General features: G+C 38.1%; 2 protein-coding genes across 3 annotated transcripts; both read left to right on the forward strand.

Moving 5' to 3' along the window:
* Positions 1–1,620: 1,620 nt before the first annotated feature.
* slc13a5b (solute carrier family 13 member 5b) lies at positions 1,621–8,835 on the forward strand. Of its 2 annotated transcripts, none has more exons than XM_068316922.1 (12): positions 1,621–1,863; positions 2,841–2,969; positions 3,050–3,186; positions 3,389–3,609; positions 3,707–3,887; positions 3,993–4,115; positions 4,193–4,405; positions 4,491–4,597; positions 4,704–4,825; positions 5,395–5,556; positions 6,560–6,697; positions 7,420–8,835. In XM_068316922.1, the coding sequence occupies exons 1-12, from the start codon at positions 1,765–1,767 to the stop codon at positions 7,543–7,545; spliced, it is 1,758 nt and encodes a 585-aa protein (XP_068173023.1). In that variant the 5' UTR covers positions 1,621–1,764; the 3' UTR covers positions 7,546–8,835. The 2 variants fall into 2 exon arrangements, with proteins under 2 accessions (XP_068173023.1, XP_068173024.1); XM_068316923.1 differs by having other exon boundaries at positions 3,093–3,186.
* A 6,730-nt stretch (positions 8,836–15,565) lies between these two features.
* Positions 15,566–24,602, forward strand: slc47a3 (solute carrier family 47 member 3). Its single transcript, XM_068316924.1, has 17 exons — positions 15,566–15,699; positions 16,539–16,640; positions 16,735–16,803; positions 16,889–17,037; positions 17,131–17,173; positions 17,347–17,391; positions 18,819–18,916; positions 19,011–19,108; positions 20,153–20,266; positions 20,347–20,414; positions 20,524–20,632; positions 20,967–21,042; positions 21,216–21,285; positions 21,382–21,514; positions 21,648–21,742; positions 21,837–21,879; positions 24,337–24,602. The coding sequence occupies exons 1-17, from the start codon at positions 15,568–15,570 to the stop codon at positions 24,546–24,548; spliced, it is 1,656 nt and encodes a 551-aa protein (XP_068173025.1). The 5' UTR covers positions 15,566–15,567; the 3' UTR covers positions 24,549–24,602.
* The last annotated feature ends 1,404 nt before the right edge of the window (positions 24,603–26,006 follow it).

Below are 26,006 nucleotides of genomic sequence, written 5' to 3' on the forward strand. Positions count from 1 at the left end.
GTATTGCAGTTGTTATATAAACATCTATAAATTCCCTTTTTGGTTTACTGATTTTTTTCTTCAATAAACAGTATTTAAAAGGTTGAAAATGGATTTTTCCAGGTGAATCATAGAAAAGCGGATATATTGCACAAACACAGAAATCCACGAGGAAAGAGGTGAAAATATTCACTGAGATATTTGTGAAGTCTCTCAATTAGTTGACAGAATCCTGGTATCCTCATGCAGACACATGGCAAGACCTGCAGGGTTGCAACATATTTTTAAGGTGGGCGCCCACATCCTGTTGATGACACCGTTACATTATCTCCTCTTGGTAGTGTGTTGTTGATTCCTCATGTTGCAGAGACTGTATAGATATTATTGTAAATTACACCTTTCGAATGATGATAAATAGTTCAGACCTGTGATATTCCTGTGAATTATTAATTTGTGTCCATGCATGTCATGAAAAACAATCAATCCTAAAATCTTTTTGTCTTCTGTAAATATTTAGTTGAGTTCTGTGACTTCGTGCTCTCTGACAGACACCTACACTGATCTCAACACATCTCATTTCATTGAGGTCCAATCCCAGCATGTGCTTAAATTCACTCTGATAATGAACAATGAACAGAAACCCAACTGTTTTATGTGATTGAGGTAACACGAGGCGTTGTTGTAATATATTTTCTGGTCAGTTTGCAAAACTTTTTCTAATTACGTTGACTCACACTGTGGTGCAGTCTGACCTGATGCAAGGAGTTTAGTCACCTTTAATATTATCTTAATTCCAAGAACAGCATGAATAACTAAGTTCTTTACATTTCACTTCATGAATTAATGGAGTGATGAGTTCATCTGATAAAAAATCAAAATTGATTTAGCAGCTGTAGGAACTTCATATTTTCGCTCTGTCTCTGTCAGTCTTGTCTGTCTGTCTGTCTGTCAAGACTGAGTGGGAATCTTTTCATTATTTTGGAGTTTATTGCTTATTGATCTGTAGAAATGATAATCAGTCTTCTTCTTCTTCTCCTTTTGGCTTTTCCTTTCAGGGGTCGCCACAGCGAATCAGTTGCCTCCATCTAACCCTGTCTTCTGTATTCAGGTCTTTTATTGACTGGAGCAGCTTCTTCTCTCTCTCTCTCTCTCTCTCTCTCTCTCTCTCTCTCTCTCTCTCTCTCTCTCTCTCTGTGTCTCTCTCTCTCTCTCTCTCTCTCTCTCTCTCTCTCTCTCTCTCTCTCCCTCTCTCTCTCTCTCTCTCTCGCTCTCTGTCTCTGTCTCTCTGTCTCTCTCTCTCTGACTCAACATGTTTCTGGATAGCGTCAGCTTTTGTATGCAAAGTAAAACAAGTAGTGGTGAGCCAGTTTTTACAGACAAGGAGTTTTATAGATTGAAAAAACTAAGAAAAAAAGTAAAAGACATAAATGTAGAAGAGATGATTGTGGAGAACATGATAATTGTTTTTTATTTCTTCTTAATTTTGTCTGTTTATTTTAGTTTGATAAATGTAAAAAGGTTAGATGTTTCATTGTTCGGAAAAGGCACAGTATTATTGAAAATCTTCTTTACGTGAATCTCTTATATTTTGTATCAACATGATTATTTTGTAACCCCCCCCCCTCTCACTTCATTGTGATTTGTCTCTCTCTCTCTCTCTTTAACTGCCTGACGCCCCCTTCTCCTCTTCCCTCTCCTCCTCCTCCTCCTCCTCCTCCTCCTCTCACCTCCACAAAAGCGCGATTACAAAAGTGCGAAAGCCTCCTTGTCTCATTTTAATTCAGGATGGCATTCTTTAAATTTCTCCGCTCCGTTAAGAATGAGATTATCCTCTTTTCTGCTCCGTTTCTACTCCTTCCTCTGCCTTTGGTGATCGGGACACCAGTAAGTAACTCAATGAATTAAAACAGTAGATTTTTTTTTTTAAATTCCAAAGTGTTGTAAGTGAGATTTCGTCATGAAGTAATTTGCATGTCAACAACAATAGAAAAATTTTTTTTTTTTTTTTTACCCGTTAACTCAGTGTGATTATTCCGTTAATGTGATTACAGTACATCGTCTCCGGTGAAATCTGGCTTTGGATGTGCAGGAGTTCAAATCATTTACAAATTCAATGAGCTTTACAAATATGTCCTCCAGAACGATGAGAGGAATGCGCCTCACTAGTTCTTGTCTTAACACCTGTTGATGCTGCAATTTCGTGCAAAAATGTGCACGAAGTTGCAGCTGCCTGAGGCGGTAGCGCCCTGAAGTCATGTTATTTTAGATCCTTGTTGTTAAACTGAAGGGTCACGTCCAGCGTGGGAACAGAGGAGAAATGATGGCTGCTACCTACATGTGACGTAGCGATGCACACAGGCATGTACGCATGTTATGATAGACACGGGGGGCAACCGTGAACAAAGACAAGTCAGAGGATGGTCTAAAACTAAAGGATGTTCTATGCTGTTCAAATTATTGTATAACTACTATTACTACTTTTTTTTTTTTTTTTTTTTACATGTATTGTCTATTTTCAATTCATCTGAAGGCAGCCAATGACCTTTTTTAACCACAAAAAAGCACTAACATTTTTAATTACTCAAACAGGGCTATTAATCTCGTCTAATGTCCAAGCCTAGCTATAATTCAAGGGGCATTTATAGAGCCTGGAAGACTGATGTGGACAAATGTAGAAGTAAATGACCTTAACAATAGAGCAACAAGCAGCTTATCTTTACACCTTTGAACCATAATACCTTCCCATTAAAGGTTATGTAATATTTTCCTCAGAGAAAAGTTTTACAACTCCCACAACAACTTTCTAGAGGGCATTTTGTATTTCTGTGGTTTTTGTCATGATTTTATGTGTTTTCATACAGGAGGCAGAATGTGCCTATGTGATCATCCTAATGGCGGTTTACTGGTGCACAGAAGTCCTGCCACTGGCTGTGACAGCTCTCCTCCCAGCCCTCCTTTTCCCTTTGTTTGGCATAATGCAATCCAAAGACGTAAGTAAAATAACTGCAGCTGTATGCACAGTGTTGTTCAGCAAAAATGAAATTCCCACTGTGTGCCACTGCTGTCACAGGTGTGCATGCAGTACCTGAAGGACACAAACCTGTTGTTTGTAGGGGGACTGATGGTTGCAGTGGCTGTGGAGCACTGGAATCTGCACAAGCGCATCGCCTTGAGGGTGCTGCTCTTGGTTGGTGTGCGTCCAGCACTGTAAGTGGCGCAAACACCTCCACAGCACATCCTGTCGTTAGCCCGCCATCATAAAGATGGATATTTTTGAAGGATATCTAATCAGGTCATACATAAAAACACCTGATATATAGATAAAGACACCTCTAGGGTCTTAGTCGTTTGATAGCTGTGAGATATACCTCCAATCTCAGATCACTTCTTTGTTTTATGTTCTTGGCAGTTTAATGTTGGGTTTCATGGGTGTGACGGCCTTCCTGTCAATGTGGATTAGTAACACGGCCACCACAGCCATGATGGTGCCTATCGTCCAAGCCGTGCTGGAGCAGCTCAGCAACAGTGAGCTGGAGGTACCTCAGATCATCAGCTCAGAGGAGCAGATCCACACATCAGAAGCTGATGGCGAACAGCCACCACAGACACAGAAACAGAGTGAGGAACAAGGTGAGTCATGCTCTCCTTCAAGAACAATATGTCTGACCAAGAAAAATACCTTGAAGAAAACAACAGTGTCTTTTCATTCCCTGTCCTTTGTTTGAAGGCTCAGTGGTGGTGACTTTCTTAGATCCTGTAGCAGAAGCTGCGAGGCTTAAAGAGGCGGCAGATAAGAGGAGAATGTGTAAAGGGTTGACCCTCTGTGTTTGTTATGCTGCCAGCATTGGAGGCACTGCCACACTGACAGGAACCGGACCCAATCTGGTGCTCAAGGGCCAAATGAACCAGTGAGGGTTTTTTTTTCTTCTCATAGCATTGTTTATGTGTGGGCTCTTTCATTCATTCTTGTTAATTAAAATTGAAACCCAACCCCCTCTAATTGTGTCCCCTAGACTTTTTCCTCAAAATGGAGATGTGATAAACTTTGCCTCCTGGTTTGGCTTTGCCTTCCCCAACATGATCCTCATGCTCATCTTAGCCTGGCTGTGGTTGCAGTTTGTCTTCATGGGTTTCAAGTGAGTTTCTATGATTATTAATGCCTCATCGTACTCACAGAGAGTCAAGAAATTAAGTGTTTTCATGTTTGCACTAGTTTTAAGAAGACATGGGGCTGTGGATCAGTGAAGACAGAGAGGGACATCGCTGCCTATAATGTAATCCGTGAGCAGCATCGTTTGCTAGGGCCCATGTCCTTTGGGGAGACAAGTGTCCTGTGTCTTTTCACTCTGTTGGTGCTGATGTGGTTCTTAAGGGATCCAGGCTTTATTGATGGCTGGGCAACAAATATCTTCAACTCCAAAGCAGAGTTTGTATACAGAATGATTTGCATTCTAAACCAAATGTTGTGAATTAAATTAGTTTGTTAATTCCATCCTTGCTCCGCTCCACAGGTATGTGACTGATGCCACAGTAGCACTCTTCATTGCCATCCTTCTTTTTGTTCTGCCGTCTAAACCACCACAGTTCTGTTCTAGGAGATGTCAAAGTTTCGAAGCAGGTGAGCCAACATCCTGACACAATATAAGTTACACCCTTAACTGTGTTTTCAGAAGCAGTGAATGTGCAATCCTTCAATGTTGACACTGAAGTCATTGAATTTGCAGCAACCCATCAAGCTGCTGGCCCATCTCCCCCGTTGCTTACCTGGAAAGTTGTCCAAAAGAAGTTACCATGGGGCATTGTTCTTCTCCTTGGTGGAGGTTTTGCACTGGCTAAGGGCAGTGAAGTAAGTGAAAAGTCGAGATTTTAATGAATATAGAGCTGAAAGCCACAACATGGTGTAATTAATGTGTCTGGAGAGAGAAGTGCAGTAGTAGCTTCATGGTTGTTGTTCTTTATAGTTTTAAAATAATTTAATATAATCACATTTTGTTATGAACTTTGAAGTGTTATTTATTGTCTGTCATTTTCATCATTTGATTTGTTCACATTTTGTAACAACTCTCGATAAACTGTTTTTCTTGTTTGTTTGGTGTGTTGTTGTTTTTTTCAGAAAAAAATCTAAATTTAATGAAGCCATAATCAACTTGTTATTTAAGCTAAACTGCACTGCTTCTATGTATAGCTGGAAGTCTGGATGTTCGATTTAATGAGTGGCTTTTCTTTAAGTTATTTTGCATTTATATGCTGCAAATAGCACTGAGTCACATTTTGAAGGATCCTGTGATGCACGGACTTAATTATAGTAGACTCAAAGTAAAGGAGCAAATGTTAACTCAGCAGCCTTAGATGAATACTGTGCACTTTTTCAAAAGACTCTAACCTTGTCTAAGTTTGTTATGTATATCTCTGTAGGAATCAGGGCTCTCCAAGTGGATGGGAAATCAAATGACTCCCTTGCAAAACATCCCTCCCTGGGCAATTGCTATCATCTTATGCCTGCTGATTGCTACCTTCACAGAGTGCACCAGTAACGTTGCCACTGCGACACTATTTCTACCTGTCTTAGCCTCAATGGTGAGTTTCCAGAGAGAAAGTGAAATGTGTTAGATGAATAAAACTAGGCTAACTTGGCTGGCAGCTGTATATCATTGTAGTAAAGCTTTATAGTGCTGTTTATATTGAACTGATTTCCCCAATTGGAGTGCAGCTGACATTGCTTCCTGTGGCTGCCGGCCTACTTTCCCTTGTTGGTTACCCATCCAGTTGGTCATTCAGGCTGAATATGTTTGGTCCCCTTCTCTGGGCCCCTCCCCCCATTAATAACCTGCCAAACACACAAAATCAGCCCAATGCCTTGTAATGCTGCCCATTCTCCTGCTGCTGAAGAATGGCTTTACTATACCCCCTTGTTGAGCAGGGAATGCTGGGTTGTGAAAGTTAGTGCCAAGTGAGGGTATTCAGATTGATATTTATGGAGGGCAAAGACAAGTAGTTTCACATGGGTGTCCAACTTTGGTTTTGTGCTTTTGATAAAAAGAAAATAGAAAAAAAAAGAAAAGTCAGTCAGTTTTATACAAATAAAAGGGAGGAGATGATACTTTAGGATATATCACTAAATGTGACATCCTGTTAGTATTTGAAACGAAAAGAAAACACCTTACAAGAACAAACATAGTTATGCTAGTGAACTGATGTTCAGCCAACAGTTTGAGCATTACAGTTTAATTATTTTCTGTTTATTTTAAGAAACAGAAATTACTGTGCAAATTGTAAGCTACTGTGCTGTGGGATATGCAATTCAGCAGAGTAATGTTTTCTACATCTCAGTAGTCTGCCATTATTGCTACATATGTAGTGCTTTTCTATTTTAAATATCATGAGTCAGCCCGGAGCTTGCAGGAATCACATAAACTCCATCTACCTAATCAAAGTTTTCTCACAGAATTTTCCACAGAATTGCATGTACTGTATTTCCTGCTTAGTTGTGAGTCAGTTATGTAGCCGTATGTGGGAGTGGAGGATTATGTTTGTTCATTCCTGTCTCAAACCGTTCAAGCTGTCTGTGTGATCATTGCAGTCTCAATCCATTGGAGTCAATCCACTCTATGTCATGGTTCCTTGTACCCTGAGTGCCTCTTTTGCCTTCATGCTGCCAGTCGCTACACCTCCAAATGCGATAGTCTTCTCTTATGGATACCTCAAAGTTTCTGACATGGTGAGTACCATGGACCCAACAAACACTACTTTATTGGGTTCATACAGTTGATTATAAATAAAACATGCTCGACCACTTTACTGTTTCAATTTTCTTTATATGTTCTGGTTCATTTATGACTTGAAGGTGTTAAACTCAAAGCTTTTGAAAATCTACTTTATTGACTGTCTCTCACAGAGAATATTCCTACTATTGTTAAGGGGTGTCTTAAATGTTAAAAAAGTTAAAATAAACAAACAATCAACAAACAAAAACAACAGAAGCATCAAATGTGTGTGTCAAAGTGTACTTTTGGTGGTGGCTCAACCTACGATTAACTTCAGCTCTCACCAAGTTCTCCATGTCTTGGTGAGATGTCTTCCATTATATGTAAAAAGTTAAAAAACAAGGTTATCTTGAATAGGTTTGTGCTCGTATCAAATCAAAGTGTTGGTTCGTGTGTATTTTAATTTGCATTTGTAATAATACATGCTGTTTGGCACGTGAGACCCCAGGTTCTTTTTTAGATTATTTTGTAAACTCAACAATAACAAGATATTATGTCCTGGTGATGTTGGAGGAGCTGACTCCTCTTACCTTTGAACAGAACCAAGCTGTTTCCCCTGTCTTAGGGTTTTTTGCCAAATGGTAACCAGTAGCATCTCTGTCATCAAGAAAGTAAACATTTCACAATTGGTTGAAGTCTGCCTATATAATCCCTATACATTCTTCCTTTCTTTCAGGCCAAGACAGGAATAGTCATGAACATCATTGGCATCCTTTGTATTACACTAGCCATCAACAGCTGGGGTAAGGCAATGTTTGACCTGGACTCCTTCCCTTCCTGGGCCAATGTCACCGGGGTGTGAGCCTGGTTCTACCACAAGAGGAGATGGAAACACATCCTGCCCTCCCTATGCATAGGTCAGACAAAGACTGGTCAAAGAGACCACTTTGGCCAAGCAGCAGTCTACAACTGGTTGCTGGTTGCTTTCTCTTAACACCAGAGTCTATCCTGTGAAGGAAAGTGGTGAGATATACAACAGGGAAAAGAAGGAGAGTTACCGACAATGAATTACATTTTTTTATTTACATTATGATATAATAAAGTTACAATTTAATTTATTTATAACCCCCGTTAATAGAGATTTTATAACAGTCCTGAAAAGTCATTTCAACTTGACTCCTTTACACAATCAAAGAAAAAAAATAGGACGGCCTATTAATTAGGAAAAAATTATTTGAACTGTTTTATCTAGTCACATGTAGCCTTATCTTCATAGCAATAATCCATGTGGTGTGCAATAACGACAGAACTTTTGCACATATAAAACTTTGACTTGGACATTTTACTACACTTCTGGTTACAGAGGGAAACATATTCATGAATTTATTACATTTATCTAACAGTTGTAGTGTTAGTTTATTTTTCATGTTAGGGTAAAACAGCACAATTTTTGTTTTTCTAAATGGTAAGATTTAGTAACAGAACCCGTGGGAAGTAAATGATAAAAAACATTTTCGAGCAAGTTTGCATTCATTCTGTGAAAGTTTTATCATCTTAATTTTGACTATGACAGATTTAAGTGCACAGCACACCACCTAAACAGAACTAAAAGTACAGTATTCATGTGAGCTTTCAGGTGTTTTTGAATATCCATGTTCGTTAATTTGATATCTCATTGAAGGCAAGGCAGCACTGAACATCGTTTAAGGTGGTCTGACAGTCTAGTAAAGTGTGTGGGTAGCTTCTGGATCATTTTGCTCTGATTGCAAATACAACTACCAATTGTTGGTTGTTAATTATATGTCTTTTACCTTGAGTTTGAGTCTGATCACATAATAGTCGGCTATTCCAAAAATCCTGAAGAAAAACATTTTCTGCCAAAACTTTCAAAAGCAACAAGAAAACACAGAAAATAATACAACTAAAGCAGCTCATTATTTCACCATTCCTGTATACAAAAAAGGGACACTATGTACAATATATGACAGTACAACACTTTAATATAACTAAACAGTATAGTTTACCTCTCTTGCCTCCAAATTAGCCCCATCTATGATTCATAGATCATGGGCTATGGTGGTTTTCTACTGTATGTTTTTACAAACTTGTACTGACTTCAATAAATGAATATTTTGATCATTAACTTATGAGATCACAGTGAGAAATATCTCATTGCAGTAGTGAATTCTGTCTGAATTTTAATAAAATGATATTTAAGAATCAATGTATATTTTTCACTGATATTGCTATGCTTTTGTACTTGGAAACTGATGAATAAAAGATCTTCTTTTGAAATTAAAGGTAGGCTGAAGTAAACATTAATTTACAGTCATAGGAAGCGTTAAAAGAGCACCGAAAGAGGGTTTTTTAAAATTGCATCCACATACCATCTTTTCATATTTCTAGAAGAACAAAATGCTATTGATTGTTTGAAGATCAAAAATATTTACAGTAAATTCTTGATAAAAGCTTAAATTTATATTAAATTTCCTGATTTATAAGCATGTAAAAGACTGTAATGTGCAGTACTGAAAGGAAAAAACTGCATTGCAAAAATGCAACATCATCAAAAAGAAAATAAACCCTCTTTCATCACCACTCCGCACTTTCCCAACTTCATGTGACAATTATCCATGTGTTAAAGTGCACACGTGTTCCTCTATGTCTTACGTAGTGCCTTCTTGTCATGTGCATTAAGATGATATAATCCTGTAAACACAGTGTAGCACGCCACCTTAATCCTGGACTGAAAGGACACACCTAATGTATGTTGAAAAAGACTCTGTGTCATTGTACTTTTGCCAAGACTGTGTAAGACAAGGGTCAAGGCAATGATTGTCTCTGGTTTTCATGCGTCACAAACAGTGATGTGCGGTCAGGGGAGGCAGATGAGGTACGGCCTAACCTGCCATCATAAAAGAAAAAAATGGAAGATAGAAAAAATAAATTAAATGGTTATATTTATCCAGTGATGTGTATTATCAATTTTTATTTGTGTTTTACATTATATTTACACAAAATCGCTGAATGTTCACATTTACCGCTGTACTGAGAGGAGACCTGCGGTGAGGCACCAGACAGCCGAGCCTCACCATGGATTGCGCAATGGCTCGACTAGCTGTGCTGGCATGCCATACAGTGAGACCGTAATGCTATCTCTCTATATGTCGCTATTGAGATGCTCAAACACGTTTGCTCTATGAACTAAATTTCCATAATTTAGCTAATGTATACAGTATAATGTAAAGTGTTTTTTTGTCAACAGCTGTATGTATGTAACGTCTTGCTTGAGTTAAGTGGTCCTGAAACCACTGGGGAAAGGTACTCGTGCCTCGCCTGTGGTGATCCCAGGGATTTGGGGATCCCTGGGATCCCTTCTACCTCGGCTGTAGAAGAAGTGGCAGCAAACTACAATCTATAGTCAGCGAGTCAACTGCAGCCATTCATTTGTTTTCCGCTCGCCTTGCCTTACTATAAAAATGGAGGATTATTTTGTCAACTCAACATTTTTTCGATGCTTTTGTTCAGAAAGAGCTGTGCATGGACTTCATTTATCAGTAAATATAACACATAAAAACGTGTAGGTAACAAGGTTTTTAATCAAATGTGCTTGTTTGTGTTACAGTTTGTATGTGTAAATAATTCTGCTATGAGACTTTAAAAATAACACACTCACTGTTGCTAATTAAATGGTGAATGATCTACACTGTAGGTTAGTATGTTTGCAAACATTTTCATCTGATTATGATGAAGTCAGTGCCTCACCAGCCATGAACCTCACCGCATGTCACTGGTCATAAATGTTATGAGCAGAAAGAAGATGTTTCACGTGTCTACGTTTAAATACCCCAAAGAATTTTATTACAACCCTGGGACCATTTACTGCCATGATAAGAATTATATGTTGCAGCAGGGGAAAGAAATCATTAGTTGTAAGTCTCCATTGAACGAAAATTTAATGGAAAGACATACAGATTTTGACTTTAAATACTTTCACTGTACTTTGAATAGATTTCAAGAAGATATGAGAAAATTAAACAAAGCTAGGTCAAAAGAGGCACAGGAGGGAAAAATTAGATAAATGTTGCAAGAGAAGCAACAACCAAAACAAAAAAATCAATTGCTGCTGTAAATAAATACAAAGAGAATAAACAGGTATTAGAAATATGTGGTAATCTGCAGATAGGTACAGTATGTACAAGTGGTGTGTGTGTGTGTGTGTGTGTGTGTGTGTGTGTGTGTGTGTGTGTGTGTACCTGAAACAAATTCAAGTTTGTTTGCAATGGCAAAGAAATACAATCAGCACAGAACTTTAAAATAAATTATAAAGATGAGTTAATGATAGACATTAAAGGCAGACATTAAACTCATAGAAATAAAGATTAGTTTCACCGATAAAAGTTAATTAAAAGTTAATAATAAGAGAAACGTCCGTGAATCATCCGGTTTTCAGGCATGATTTAAAGAGCTGACAGTGTGAGCAGACCTCAGGTGTTATGGAATTTTGCTCCACAGGTGAGGAGCATAATAGATCAATGCGGCTTCACAATATTTGGTTCTGAATCCGGGAACACAATGAACCTGTCCCTGATGACCTGAGGGCGCTGGAGCTAATAATAATAAGTTCAGGATGTATTTTGGTCTGAGACCATTCTGTGCTTTATAGCCCAAGAGTAAGTTTTTAAACTCTGTTCATTGACTAAGAGGAATCTGGAGCTGGAGAAAACATCCATTAATTGATTTGATGGACACACCGAGAACAATTAAAGAATTGTAGTCGTGTAGCAAAGGTATCCATGAGAAATTAATGAAAAGATCCCACGAATTGTAGTAGAAATGTTGAAGGGCATTCAGGGCCTGACTCATTTCTGTGCGAAGTTTGAATGTTCTCTCTATATCCAGCTTCCTCCCAAAAAACATGCAATTTTGGTGAATTAATTGCATGTTTGAGAACATGTGTGTGAGTGGTTGTTAATCTTTTGTGTGGCTCTGCAGTGCACCAGCGTTGATCGTAGTGTCCCCTGCCTCTCGCCGGTGTGTTAGCTGGAGGAGGTTCAGCAACCCCCATGACCCACAAAGGCAGACAAAGTGGATCAGAAGATGAATGAATGAATGAATGAATGAATGAATGAATGAATGAATGAACGAATGTTAAAGGGTTTATAATGGATAACAAGCAGTTGGGTGAACGGGGCAGCTCAGATCAATCTTTGACCCCCACTAGAAAGAAAACTTGTGCAATCATATTGCCTTTCTTTCCTATTGCTGTTTCTCAGATACCTGCTCATTATCCAACTGGAACACATCTTTGTCTATCATAGCCTCCATTATCGACTATATATACTGTACTAGTAAGTCTTCAGTAGAAATGGAACCTCAGTGAATCCAACATAATATTTCTATGAAGTAATTATATTGTAATCCTTTCAGTTATTGAGCAAGCATGGCGACAGGGATTAATAAATGACTATTAACACATATACTAACTATCAAGCTGAATTCAAGAACATTTTCAAGGCACTCAAAGGTGACAAGAACATTTTGTGTCCTTCCACCTGCTGCATTTGGAATGTATTTGGAGTATGTGAAGGGAATTGTCTTGAAGCTTGTTCACCTTTCACCTTTTCTGTATCAATTACAGGCTGTAACAATGTGCAGCTTGTCTGATGCAATCAATACTTCCTGGCCCATAAAGGCTTGTGTGTAGTGATGGTCTCGGTTAGCAATCCTAGATTCTAATTGAGCCAAAATGTAACAGGGCCTTTCCTCTTTTGAACAAAGAACATACATAGGCTTGATGAGCAGCTTTTGAAAATACTGTTTATTAAAACTGCTCCTGTTAAAACTAATAATGCTTTCAGTTCCAGCACATCTCTGTGGGACAACACAGCCAGTCTGTCAGTCAACCACCTGATCTTGACTACAACACTGACAATAAATATGGGGCTCACTGAAAGGAACCTCTTCTCAGAACCATTAACAGACCATCATAAGACTTTTTGTCACAGTCCCGTCTTAAAAGGGGAATCTTTAACAGACCAAAGAACATATCTTTGAACAAGAGAACATATCTTGTAAGTGAAGGCATTAGACAAGTAAAGCTGACTCACCTGGAGGAAATATCATTTCTTGCAAATATTTTTACCTTTGAGAATATTCCTTTTTAAACATTTGTTTATTGTGTGCTACACATGCTCAAAAACAGACTAATGTGTGAGTCATTAAACCGTATGACCACAGTTCGTGTGTTTTGCATTTTAAGATACTTGCAAAAAGGGCATTTTTAAGTTTAATAAGAGGTTAAAGCAAAACAACTCTACTGTTGTGTCCCTTTATCTCGTGTCCTCGATAGACTGTTTTGAAGAATCTTCCTGGTCAATAAAGGGTGGAATTGGACTTACAGTCTGTTTTTCTCCGGCGTGCCAAAATATGCGTGTTGTTCATGCTGCTTGTGATCTAGTATCTGCCTTACAGGACAACATCACACGTTAGTGAGATTGCTTACATGAAAAACATTTTGTGTTAGAAAAATATCTGTTCATTGTGTTTGTTTTAGTGTTCGGTATGCAGAATAAACGACAAGCCTGGACAGAACATACAATCACAGGTATTATGAGATTACTTTTGTGATGAGCGCAGTTTTTGTTTTTTAATCATGGCATTTTAACGCCATGTTTTATTTTGCTGGGAAGAAACAACTCGGATGTCTAAATAAAGGCTAAAATACAATACAATATAATTTGGGGAGGTTGGGGATGGAGGAACTATTCACATTCCTGATATGGATATCTCTCAATACTGTATATTTAATATTATTTAAGGGCACCTTGAGTCAGGAGGTCTTTGGATCATTTCATTGTTAATCTACACAACCTTTCAGAATATTTTGGTGTCTTTTAATGAACCATTTTTTAATGGGACTGATAAAGCCAATAAATCTATTAAGCTTGTTAACAATTGGTATAAACATGTGACACCATTCAGTGAAGCGCTTCTTACTAATCAGCTTGCTAGCTGTGCTATTGAAAAATGGTTCCATCTGTTGGCAGGATTCCTGTTTAACAGCAGCATCTGAGGCAGAAGAAAGCAACAAGTCTCTTTTAATCACAAACTCGTTTAAATTTTATACAGTAAAATGCAAGTAGATACAGAATCAAAGAATGTGAGGGTGATTGTTAATATATTTTTCCTCTCTATCCTGTCATGTAGTCATCATGATATGTATACTGTGTGTGTATATATATATATATATATATATATATATATATATATATATATATATATATATATATATATATATATATATATAATTTTTTAAATTGTTTTTTTTTTTTACAGTGTCCCAACTTTTTTGGAAATGTGTAGTTAGTAAAAGGTAAAGAGTAAAAACAGTATTGCTTTTAATTTATTTCAAGAATAATAAATACAACATTATTATCATTATTCTTATGTATAATGATGAGTGATGTCATTTCAAATACAATTAGTCGTATAAATACCACTTTATTTATAAAATCATAGAGAAAACTAAACACGCAGTCCACCCTAACATAAAATGCAAATCTGCAAGAGCAACCACTACAAGTCTGGATCCATGTAAAACATTTGACTTATTAAGAATTTCTAATGCACAACAATTCCTATAACACCTGCAGCGGTGCTAGCCATCTATGCTCACCATGGTCTGCACGTTTCTGAAAAATATATAAACCCCACTTTGGGATTAATAAGGGAACTTTCTTTCTTTCTTTCCTTCTTCTTTCAACCCCGTCTCCAACACCCCCCGCCCCCAAAGAAACCCCAAACAAACAAAAAACAAATGAATTTGTTTCCTTCAAACTTGCTTGTTGAATGTTTTTGCCATTGCCCTTTTATGAATGATTTATGGCTGTGCTCTTTCTTTTGTGAGAGAACTGATAAGTTCTTTTTGCTTTAGAGAAATATTATGTTTAGTTTTGTCAAAAACAAACTCTCAGATTTGCCTCATCAAATTATGAACAAAAGCCTTTTTTTTTTTTTGCTGTTTGTAATAAATTCAGATTTGATACTTTCTCAATTCACAACTCATCAAACCACAGTCAATAAATATCATAACTCTTTTACATAGGTACAATATTTTCATTCTGTTCTGTTTTCATAATCTTTGTCAAAACCTGTTTTTATCTTTTTCTGTTAAAACAGTTTGAGGATTTGTATTTGTGTAACTATTAAATATTTTTTAGAATAAGATATTTCAGTGGCATCCAAGGACCTCCACTAACAGGCACTATAAATTCACAATATCTTTTAAACAAAATGTGAAGAAGGCCACACAGTGGCGCAGCAAAAAGGTCCTCGCTGTGTTTCTCAGATTGTACATTCTCCCTGCGTACCTGTACGTGCGTTCGTCTCACGTGTCTTTGTGAACCCCACCTGTCACCTGGAGCCTGCGGGGATGGGCTCCAGCAGGGTCGTGATTCGCAAGGAGGATAAACAGGTCACGGAATAAATAAGACCATTGAGAAAATGGGTGGATGGTAAATTGCGACATACCAAATATCTGTCATTTGTCTTCCTGTCATGAAATATGTCAGGGTGTTTCACTGAAACAACTTTAATTCATAATTCATGTACAAACACAAAATGTGCTGGAGGTGAAGACATATCAATATTATATTCCGTGCGCTTATTTCAACAAGTCACTGCCTTACAGGTTTTTCCGTTATCAGTGCTGTATTGTTGGGTTTATATGTATCATCAGTTATTCTTAAAGTTAATTTTCTACCAGGTTGTAACGCGAGTCACCGCCCTTGTTCTGTCTCATTACTGTCGAGTCTCTTCTGATTCCCGGTCAGAAACCAGGAGCGCGCTGATCACAGGAGAAGCCAAAGATATCACCGGAGGAATGGAGCAAAGGACGCAGAGCACACCTGTTTCCTCATGTAGCGACTGGCATATTTTAAGGTGGATCCGTGGGCTGGTCCCTGTTGATTTCAAGAAAGAAATAAAAGAATTGTCTGTATTGGCTGGACCAATGGTAAGCACACTGTAAATAATCCAATTCATCTCAATGACCACATGAAGAAAGACTACTATGAATGACACTTGGTTGGTGGTTGTGACTTGTGGATATGAGTTCTGTCATTATGTGAAATAATTTGTTTAACTCCTACATTACAAATGATATTTACTTACTTTCTACTTAAAATACATCAGAATCAAAAATGTGTACTAAAAATATTCAAAGTAACAGAAATATTAATCACAATTAGATAGTAATGAAAATTCAATTATCAGTTCTTTATAGCCCACAGTGGGATCATCAAAAATAACATTGTTTCCTCGGCCAAGGAAGGTGTGTAATTTGTCCATTTGTTATGGGTGTTTATTTTGTGTTTGTTTGTATGCTTTTGGCTGGATCATGAAAAAAATCAAAAAAAAAATTTTTTCAGAGGATTCTGTAGCTTTGTGACATGGGGCAATACGACTATGCAAAGTATGTTTGTCAAAAAGTAGGATAAAAGTCTTTCACAAACTTTTTGCGATGTTCCAGCGTCAGCGGAGGATTACAGCCAGTGCTCTTATCTTGGTTTATGTCTAATAGGCAAAACGTGTTAAGTATTAAAAACAAATCCCGAAATCTGAGAACTGTGACATGTTTCTACACAAAATGACTCAATAAGCGTTCAAAGACATTTACAGGTGATTATTATTTTTTAACATATGACATTTGAACAAACTATTGGTCCGTTTAACTTCTAAGTCCTAATTTGAGTAAATAAATACATTCATCACTGGAAGCAAGTCCCCCTCAAATAGACCCAAACCACTGAGCTACTATTTTATCATCTTCATTATTTGCTTTTCTCTCATCAGACCATTTCCCAAGTCTTGAATTTTACAGTGACCTTTGTCAGTACCATTTTCTGTGGACATTTGGGGAAAAAAGAGTTGGCAGCAGTGACTTTGGCTGCAGCAGTAAGTGCAACGACCTAACTGTAAAAATGAAATAGAGCAACGTAAGTGGCATTAGAGGAACACAAAATAATTCTTAATTCCATTATATCCTCAGGTGATCAATGTTACAGGCACATCTATTGGCAGTGGCTTGTCAGCAGCATGTGATACTCTTGTCTCTCAGGTTAGACCATCACAATCTTTCATTTTGATAAGAGTCTTATTAAATGAATATTGGACACACATTAAATAAAACACTCTGATTTCAGACCTTTGGGAGCAATAATCTTTTCAAAGTTGGATTAATATTACAGCGAGCAGTTTTAATTCAGTTACTGGCATGTTTCCCCTGTTGGGCGCTCCTTGTCAACACAGAACTCATTCTGCTGGCTGTAAGGCAGAAACCAGAGGTTGCTAGGTTAGTTGTGTTACACTAAATTTGTCTTCTCTTGTTTACCATTGATGTTTAATTTTCTTCTTTACTTATCTACTGTTAAAAATCTCTCTGTAGCTTGTCTCAATTGTATGTGAAGATCTACATGCCTGCACTTCCTGTGAGTATTTCAAATCTCCTGGTGTTAAACACAAATTTCTTTATAGTTATACTACATTTTTAGATTGGTTACTCTGAGTAGGAATAAGCAGGTCAACAGAATTATACACAGTGTATGTCAATGTAATCTGTGTTCTGTTTTTTTAATCAGTTTTAATTTATTGCTCTGTCTAGGCTACCTTCATGTTTTTATTATTATCAAGATATCTGCAAAACCAGGTAAGTAATAACATAATAATGACAATACTACTAACTACTGTCTTTACCACAACAATAACAACAAGGCAGTCGGAGACTGCAACATTTCTGAATGCATCATTTTACCCTGACCTACACATTTTTGTGCCTCTGGCTTCCTGAAAATGTTGCTTTATGTTTTGTTATTATATCTCATCAGGTTTCAGAGATGTGTACCTAAAAAGGTATACAGTGCACCGTCGTTCCTCGCGGTTAATGTGTTCCAGGAATCACATGCGATTAACGAATTCCGACACAGAGCGACAAAGTATTTATGTTATTATTTACGTTAATTTAAAAATTTATGAACCCTCCCAATACTGATATTAAACCACCTTCTATCTGTATTATCTTTTCCCACACTTATCGACTGTTTAAAGCACTTTTGTGTATCACGGATGTCTGAGACTCACAGAACGTTGCGCACTTCAGGAGGCCTTCACCCAATAGAATACGTGTATGGTACCACGTGACTGCCTTCCAAAAATCCACGACAAGTGGAAAAGTTTAAATTTGACCTTGACCTAGTTTTCTCAAGGTCAAGGTCATCATCTCATTTTCATCCCCATTGCCGCCCGAGTAATGTGCTTTTTCTTTCATCTTTCTATCTTTAACAGTTGTTAAGATATTTGGTGGACGAACGGACAGGCAAACACACAAACACTGACAATTACAATACATCACCGCTTTGCGGGATGTAATGACTGAACAGGCAACATTGAAAGGGGGAAACATGGCTGAATGCTATCTCCATCTGACTGATGGAGGAAAACTAGCTGAGGGTACGAGTAGGTGTACAGATGTAAAATAGATCAGACATGGAAGGACCATATTGTGAGTGTGAACAAGAATGGCAGCAGTGTTGGATCCAAGAGGACAACATAGGTGACTGTAATGCAACTCAAAATAAGTAAGGGCACGTTGTTGAGAGCAGCTTCAGTACTTACCAGAAGCACCCCAACTAAACCCTGAAGACATTCCAAGAAAAAAATACTTTTTAAAAAAACCACAGTGTTAACTGAGCCTTCTGCAAAATCAATCAAAGAAAAAAAAAAAGAATCTAAACTCGCATACATGAGTTTCCTCTCTTGAGGATGAGGATTCTATGGCAGAGAGCAGCAAGGTCAAGTCCATTATTATTCAACATCCATGAAATATATTTGATTGTTCAAAGATGTCATTCATTCTTCAATAGAACTAAATGTCATCATTTATTTTTGATATTTCTTATTTATTGTTATTACTATTCATATTAAGAGCAAATGAAATGCTCTCAAACTGGCTCTTTATCGAGAAAGTACCTGTTAAATGGTGACTTGTGTCTTCTGTCTGTTTAGAATATGACACACATTTTTGAGTCTCATTCAGCTCATATATTATGATTGTCATTAATCATATTTTTTTTGTAGGGTATTATTTGGCCACAGGTAGTCACAGGCATAGTGGCCAATCTTCTGAATGCTCTCTTCAACTACATTGCTCTTTTCCCATTACAAATGGGAGTGGCGTGAGTAGTGCTTATTGAAATACACGAGTACTTCAGTAACATCATTCTTGCTTTCTTGCAATGCCAATAGTGTACAATGTGATGCTTTTTACAGAGGTTCTGCTCTTGCCAACTGCCTCTCCCAGTTCTCCATGTTTGGAATACTGTTTTGTTACATAATTTGCAGAGGTCTTCATAAGACTACTTGGGAAGGTGGGTAAAACGCATACATTGACAAACCAGATGTAGTTAGTTCCCTCAGTACATGTTAATGAATAACAGCAGCAACACATAACACTGGAGTCATAAAAAACAGTTTACCTTAAGCATTGGTTTGCTCATTAACAAAAAAAGCAAAGAATTCTTGCAATACATAGCGCCCACACAGATTATTTGATGATTTATAGTAAAACTGTCAAGTGCTGCTGTATAACATTAGCAAAAACACATCGCTTACCTTGTCAGAGTACTTTGAAAACTACATTACCATTAATAAAGATAGAATACTCAGTCAATATTGTTATCAGAGAAAACACATGCACATGTCACAGTTTGGTTTGTAAAATACTATTACATAGAGAAAAGCCCACATTGTGTTTCGTAAAGGAGGATGGTGAATACACTTCATGTCATCTTTATTCCTATTCCTATTAGTACAAATGTGATCTCATGAGTGCAGTACCAATTATTTGCTTTTATAGTCACTAGTATATACATTTTTCTGATTACTTATATTATTACAAAGAACTTAAACAAACACATGACATGTTTAATATATTTGTTCTTTAACTTGCTGTTTAAGAAACCAAATTGCCAAAGCTCTTTTTAGGCATGCTCACAATGTAGTTCTTTGAAGTCCATAGAATCTGGATGTACAATTTCATATAATTATGTACATTTTTTATTCTCTTTTATGTTGGTTATCAGTCTTTTAATAATAATAATAATAATAATAATAATAATAATAATAATAATAATAATAATTAAAAAAAAAATATTTAAAGGTGCCTTTCTTGACATTCAAGGACACCGTACAGAATTATACAAAGTTCATTGAAGAATCAACAATAAAAATTGATAAAATCAATAAAAAAGAGCAACAGGTTTCACTTTTGTTTAAATTAACTATTTTTTCTTAGTGCAATGTTTCTTTTGGATAAAATATTGTTCACATTTTTGATGGAAATAAAAAATACCTGCTCATGGTGGACATAGGAAGAGACTGATTGAAGAATTCATTATTTGTTGACCACACAGGATGGTCAAAAGAATGCCTGCAGGACTGGGGCACTTACATCCACTTGGCGATCCCCAGCATGATCATGTTGTGTGTTGAGTGGTGGACATATGAGATTGGAAGTTTTCTTGCAGGTAACATCGCTTTGGCACCTCTCATTTTTAAAGTGTTTAAGTGAACCGAAGTTGGTCTGACATCAGTTGGTTCTTGACAGGTCTAATAAGTGAGGTGGAACTTGGAGCGCAGTCAGTTGTTTACGAACTGGCAACAGTCACATTCACGGTAATTCAGATTGGCAAATAATGTTCCTGCACAAAATTATGAAAATACTGTACATTATATGGTAATTTGTGGATGTTGTGTGACAGTTAATGAATATGTTTGTTTGCAGTTTCCACTGGGTTACGCTATAGCAGGAAATGTAAGAGTAGGAAATGCCTTGGGAGCTGGAAACACGGATCAGGCCAAGCTGTCTGCTAAAATGGCATTGTTTTGTTCACGTAAGTATGCTTTCACACGCAGTTCACTTTTCATACATCCAGTTCATATGGTATCCACTGAAGATGAAAATACAGAATTATAGTTACAGAATTATAATTTCACTTGAAAAACAAATGCAGATACTTCTTAAAGAAAAAATTCTTGGTATTGTAAAAGAGTGTGGGACGATCTGTTTTCTTGCATCATCCACCTTTCACCTACTCTGGAACAAGGCTTGAGATTTCGAGTTTTATTTCCAAAGAATAGGAGACATACTTATGTACAACGCAGACAGCAGGATGTTTTTGGTGGGGCTACTGGATGAATAATAAAGTCTTTTATCATTTCCCACAGTGTTAGTCTCTGTGTTTTTGGCCATTCTAATTGGGGGCCTGAAGGACCATATTTCTTACATCTTTACAAATGATGAGTGAGTATACTTTGAACTCATGTATGTGTGACAGTCATTTAAAGTAACACGTGAACTTTGATTTTATTCCTTTTTACATTAACACAGTCATTAAATGTGATATAAAACCAATTATATTGTTCAGGTGTTGTTTCATCTGTTTCACAGACATACTTTAAATTTTATTCTTTCAGACAAATCAGGTTAAGGGTTTCTGAGGTAATAGCTTTGTATGCTCCATTCATTCTTCTAGATGCAGCAGCAGTAAGTACCCTTGTCACTACATTAAAAAAGATCATCTCAAAAATTCAACTCTGAGTTTACTTTTGTCAAACCACTTTTTTCTCTTGAAATGAATAGTCCGCCTTAGGGGGTATTATCAGAGGAACAGGGAAACAGAGAGTCGGAGCCATTTGCTACTTCGTTGGATTTTATGGAATTGGTTTTCCCATTGGCATACCACTTATGTTTACTGTCAGACAAGGAATCAAGGGTAGGAACAACTTACTTGTTTTTTTCTTTTGGTCATTCTGTCAAATTGGTGACAAACATGTAAGAGATATAGCAGAACAATATCTGCAGTAGGTGCTATTCTGTAAGTAAGAAGTAAATATGTCTACCTTTAGGTCTGTGGACAGGTCTTTTTATTGGGTTGTCTCTGCAGACTATATTTCTTCTGGGTTATCTGATACGACTGAATTGGAAGAAAATAACAGTTGAGGTTAGTATGCCAAGTTAAACTTTATAATGTTCTACAGCTTATTCCTTACGAATAATTTAAAAAAGTCAACATTGATATGGTGTTTTTCCTACAGGCCCAAAAAAGGGTGGGAGTGCATGGGAACCCCACAGAAACAGGTAAGGGAGATTGTTTTAAAATGTTAGAAATGTAGTTAAAGGTCCCCAATTATACTCTTTTAATCAATTTCACACAGCCATCAGACATCAAACTACACTGGATTTGAAATTAATTGCCCCAAACTGATCCATGGTCTTGAATTTCTGGGAGACCAGAAATTGTCTTCAAGGTAATAACCTGGGCCATTGGGCGGCAGTGGCTTAGTGGTAGAGCGGGTCGTCGAGTTATCACAAGATGGCGGTCCGATCCCGGTTCCCTCCCAGCCACCCACACTGTGAGCTGACATTGGGAGGTGTCAGCTCACATCCTGAGAACTGCTGAGGAGCCCTTGAGCTAGTCGCCGTCCCCCTTTACAAGTTGCTCATTAGGGCACAACAGGAAGGAGCTGCCCGCCACTCTACCTCCCACTGAATGCTTACAGGCCCCTTGTGTGTGTGTGTGTGTGTGTGTGTGTGTGTGTGTGTGTGTGTGTGTGTGTGTGTGTGTGTGTGTGTGTGTGTGTGTGTGTGTGTGTGTGTGTCCAGGGCCTGTACACTTATGCATATATATATATATATACTGTATATATATATATATATGTGCGTGTGTGTGTGTGTGTGTGTGTGTGTGTGTGTGTGTGTGTGTGTTTGTGTGTGTGTATGATTGATTAACTAGGGTGTGCCACTAATTTCCCTTTGACGATTATTGAAGTATTTATATATGTAAAAAAATAATTCAACGATCTAAAAGTTGCTCAGATGAACTCTACTGAGAAGAGGCTGCGTCATTAAATGCTAATAGCTCCATCTGTCAATACCCGCACTATGTGGTACACAGCCCTCTCACAGAGAGGAAGCTGCAACTGGCATCGTGGGCTAATATTTATGGTGGATGTATTGCTATGGCTCGCTATGATGCCAGAGACACACTTGACATGAACACATGCACACACACACACACACACACACACACACACACACACACACACACACACACACACACACACACACACACACACACACACACACACACACACACACACACACACACACACACACACACACACACACGTAGGCAGGCTGCATGTACATGCACACACACAGAAAGGTGAGGGGCAGAGATGTTTGTCAACTCTCAATTTATTGACACAAAACTGGCTTCAAATGCTGTTGCAGGGCAGATCGAAATATAACAAACTTGTTGGCCAAATACAAGCTGACTTCACCATACTCATAGGCAACAGTAAAGACCATAAACAAATAGTGACACCTGTGACACGTTTGCAGTTTCTGGGTCCCATGTGGATGGGAACGACTTGTACTGACCCTCATTGCTGAAGCAAGCCGATATGAAATTTTTCGCACGCACAAACAACATTGTGGCAACGTAGCCAGCACATTGTCATTAAAAATGAAACACAACTACGCTCTCTTCTGTTCTTCTTTGGCTGGGAAAGAATAGAAGCAGTTACGTTGATTTGCACAACCAACAGCTGAGCAACTTGAATGTCTAGCTCTAAATGACAACATTGTGACACACTGCTACCTTTCCGCTGGACACACCAAACTTAACCTTGGGGAAGAATACCCCCTTATCCAGGGAGATGGGAATGTTTTTGTGCAGATGTGGCGGAGCTATGCAAATCCCTACTTTCTTGACGTCAAAAAAGGAGCTGATTTAGGTAGTCGACCTGTTTTCCTCTCCTCATTCTCAGGGTTGGTAGGGCTAGGGAGGACCCCATAGCTTGTAACTGGGATTTTCGCTCGTATGTTTTGTGGCCTGAGCAACGGCTTGTAACTCAAAAAACTTGTGTGTTATTTAGGTATAAACACACACACATGCACACACAAACCAAAATGTCTAATATACAATATAAATACGGTAATATATTGTCAATGCCAGTGGTATTTTGATTAGAGTTGTTTCACATTATCTACGACTCTCTAGTAATGCCTGAAAATAAGAATAAGTCTGAATTAATTTTAATAATTTTTCAAAGAATAGTTTGCATAAGGCAGTACGGTAGCGCAGTGGGTAGCGCTGTTGCCGCACAGCAAAGCAGTTGCGGGTTCGCATCCCGCTCAGTGAGCTTGCATGTTCTCCCCGTGTCTGTGTGTGTTCTCTCTGTGTTCTCTGGCTTCCTCCCACCTCCAACAACATGCACGTCAGGTTAATTGGCCAGTCCCAAATTGACCGTAGGTGTGAGTGAGTGTATGTGTGGTTGTATATTTCTTTGTATGGCTCCGTGGTGCACTGGCGCCGCACCTGGAGTTTTCCCTGCCTCACGCCCTAGTCAGGTGGGATAAGCTCCATCTCCCATGACGCACGACTGCGGATAAAACGGTAACAGAAAATGGATGGATGGGTGGATACTTTGTGAAAATAAATTGAGTCAGCTAGATATTGTAGTTCCAATGCTACAAGTTAAGAATTTATATTTGGAAAAACATTAGTGACATTTGTATTTCTATGTCCAGGCACCCAACCAAATGAATCAGCGGACTTACAGGGCCAAAAAGACACCATGGAGCTGAATGAAAGTCAGGCTGAACCTGCAGGGAATGCTGTGGAGGGAATGCTCCCTTTCAGGACAGTGGTTTTGCGCAGGGGCCTGGTTTTGGTTGCCATGCTATTCATCCTGGCTGCAGGGATCATTGTAAGCCTAGTGGTAAAGAACTTTGTCACGTGAATGGGATTGCAGTCTATCGCACTTGGTGGAGAAATGTCTGAGTCACCTTCATGATCACAGTATGGAGCAGACGCTTTGTTGGTTGGACTTTCAACGTATGACTAAGACCTGATTACAACAGGAAAGAAAAAAAAAGAACTACGTGAACTATGAAATAAATGGCATACAAATCATTTACTAAAATGTTCAAATAAATATATAATTTGTTTTTAATATATTATCAATAATGAAAGAAACAATTTGGCCACTAGCTGATTAGAGTTTAATAGTGGTTGAAAGGAAATTAACAAAAAACTGATTCAAAACAAAATAAAACTGAAAAGGAATTAGTAAACTGAGTGACAAATAGTTGACTCTTCCTAAAATAGATCATTCATGATTAAACAATGATTCAGCTTGTTAATAAAATGTAGCCCAGTAGGTCGGTCCACTAAGTCTTGGGCTGGGAACCAGAAGTTGCCATTTCAAGATCGGAGTGAGCCAAAGCATCCGCAGCGTGAACTGGTAGTGGGAGGTGGCAGTTCATCTCCTGAGCACTGCTGAGGTGCAGTGCTCAGGGCACTTGAGCAAGGCACCCCCTCCCCTCCCACACACACCCACAAACTGTTTGTTGGGTTGCACCTTGATATAGCTGCCCATCGCTCTGCCTCCCTCTGTATTTAAAATTCCATGCTCACAGGACTGTGCTGTGTGTGTTTCTTTGGCCTATAAACACACACATGCATCTTTAAAAATATACACTGCTCAGAAAAATTAAAGGAACACTTTTTTAATCGGGCCTGTCTGATAATTTTCTGATTGGTTAAGCAGCTGAGGGCATTGTTAAATCACTTTCAGCTGTATTGGTGTTCATGATATGAACAACAGGTGCACTACAGTGGCAACAATTAGAAAACCCTCGAAACAGGACTGGTTTTACATGTGGAGGTCATTTCAAGTTTCTCCCTTTTGATCTTTTTTGGCTGGTTTTCCACTCGTGCTGGTTTTGGCTTGAGTAATTATCTCTACTGGCAGTATGAGGCAATTCCTTAACCCTACAGAAGTTGCACAGGTTGTCCAACTTCTCCAGGATGGCACATCCACACGTGCTGCAGCAAGACGGTTTAATGTGTCTGCCAGCAATGTAATTCAACATGACAGGTTTGGTGGTGGGTCAGTGATGGTCTGGAGAGGCATATCCATGGAAGGACGCACAGAGCTCTTTGATTTTTGTGAGCAGTATATAGAAAGAGTGTGAAGATAATTTCGCCATGGCGACAATAAAGTGCGTTTCTTCTTAATTTCTAAGTTTAACTCTGTGAATGAAACATCAACCATTAAAAAAGTAACTACTGAACATGTTGTTTCTGAATTTGCTACACGTCAAGGTTTTGGTTGGGGTGCAATTAATAAAATCAATGAAATGAAATGAGATGCTTTTCACAAGATGCTTCATAACATGACATGAATTGTGGAGTT

Source organism: Antennarius striatus, chromosome 6 (genome assembly GCF_040054535.1).
Source record: "Antennarius striatus isolate MH-2024 chromosome 6, ASM4005453v1, whole genome shotgun sequence".
Taxonomy (NCBI): Eukaryota; Metazoa; Chordata; class Actinopteri; order Lophiiformes; family Antennariidae; genus Antennarius; species Antennarius striatus.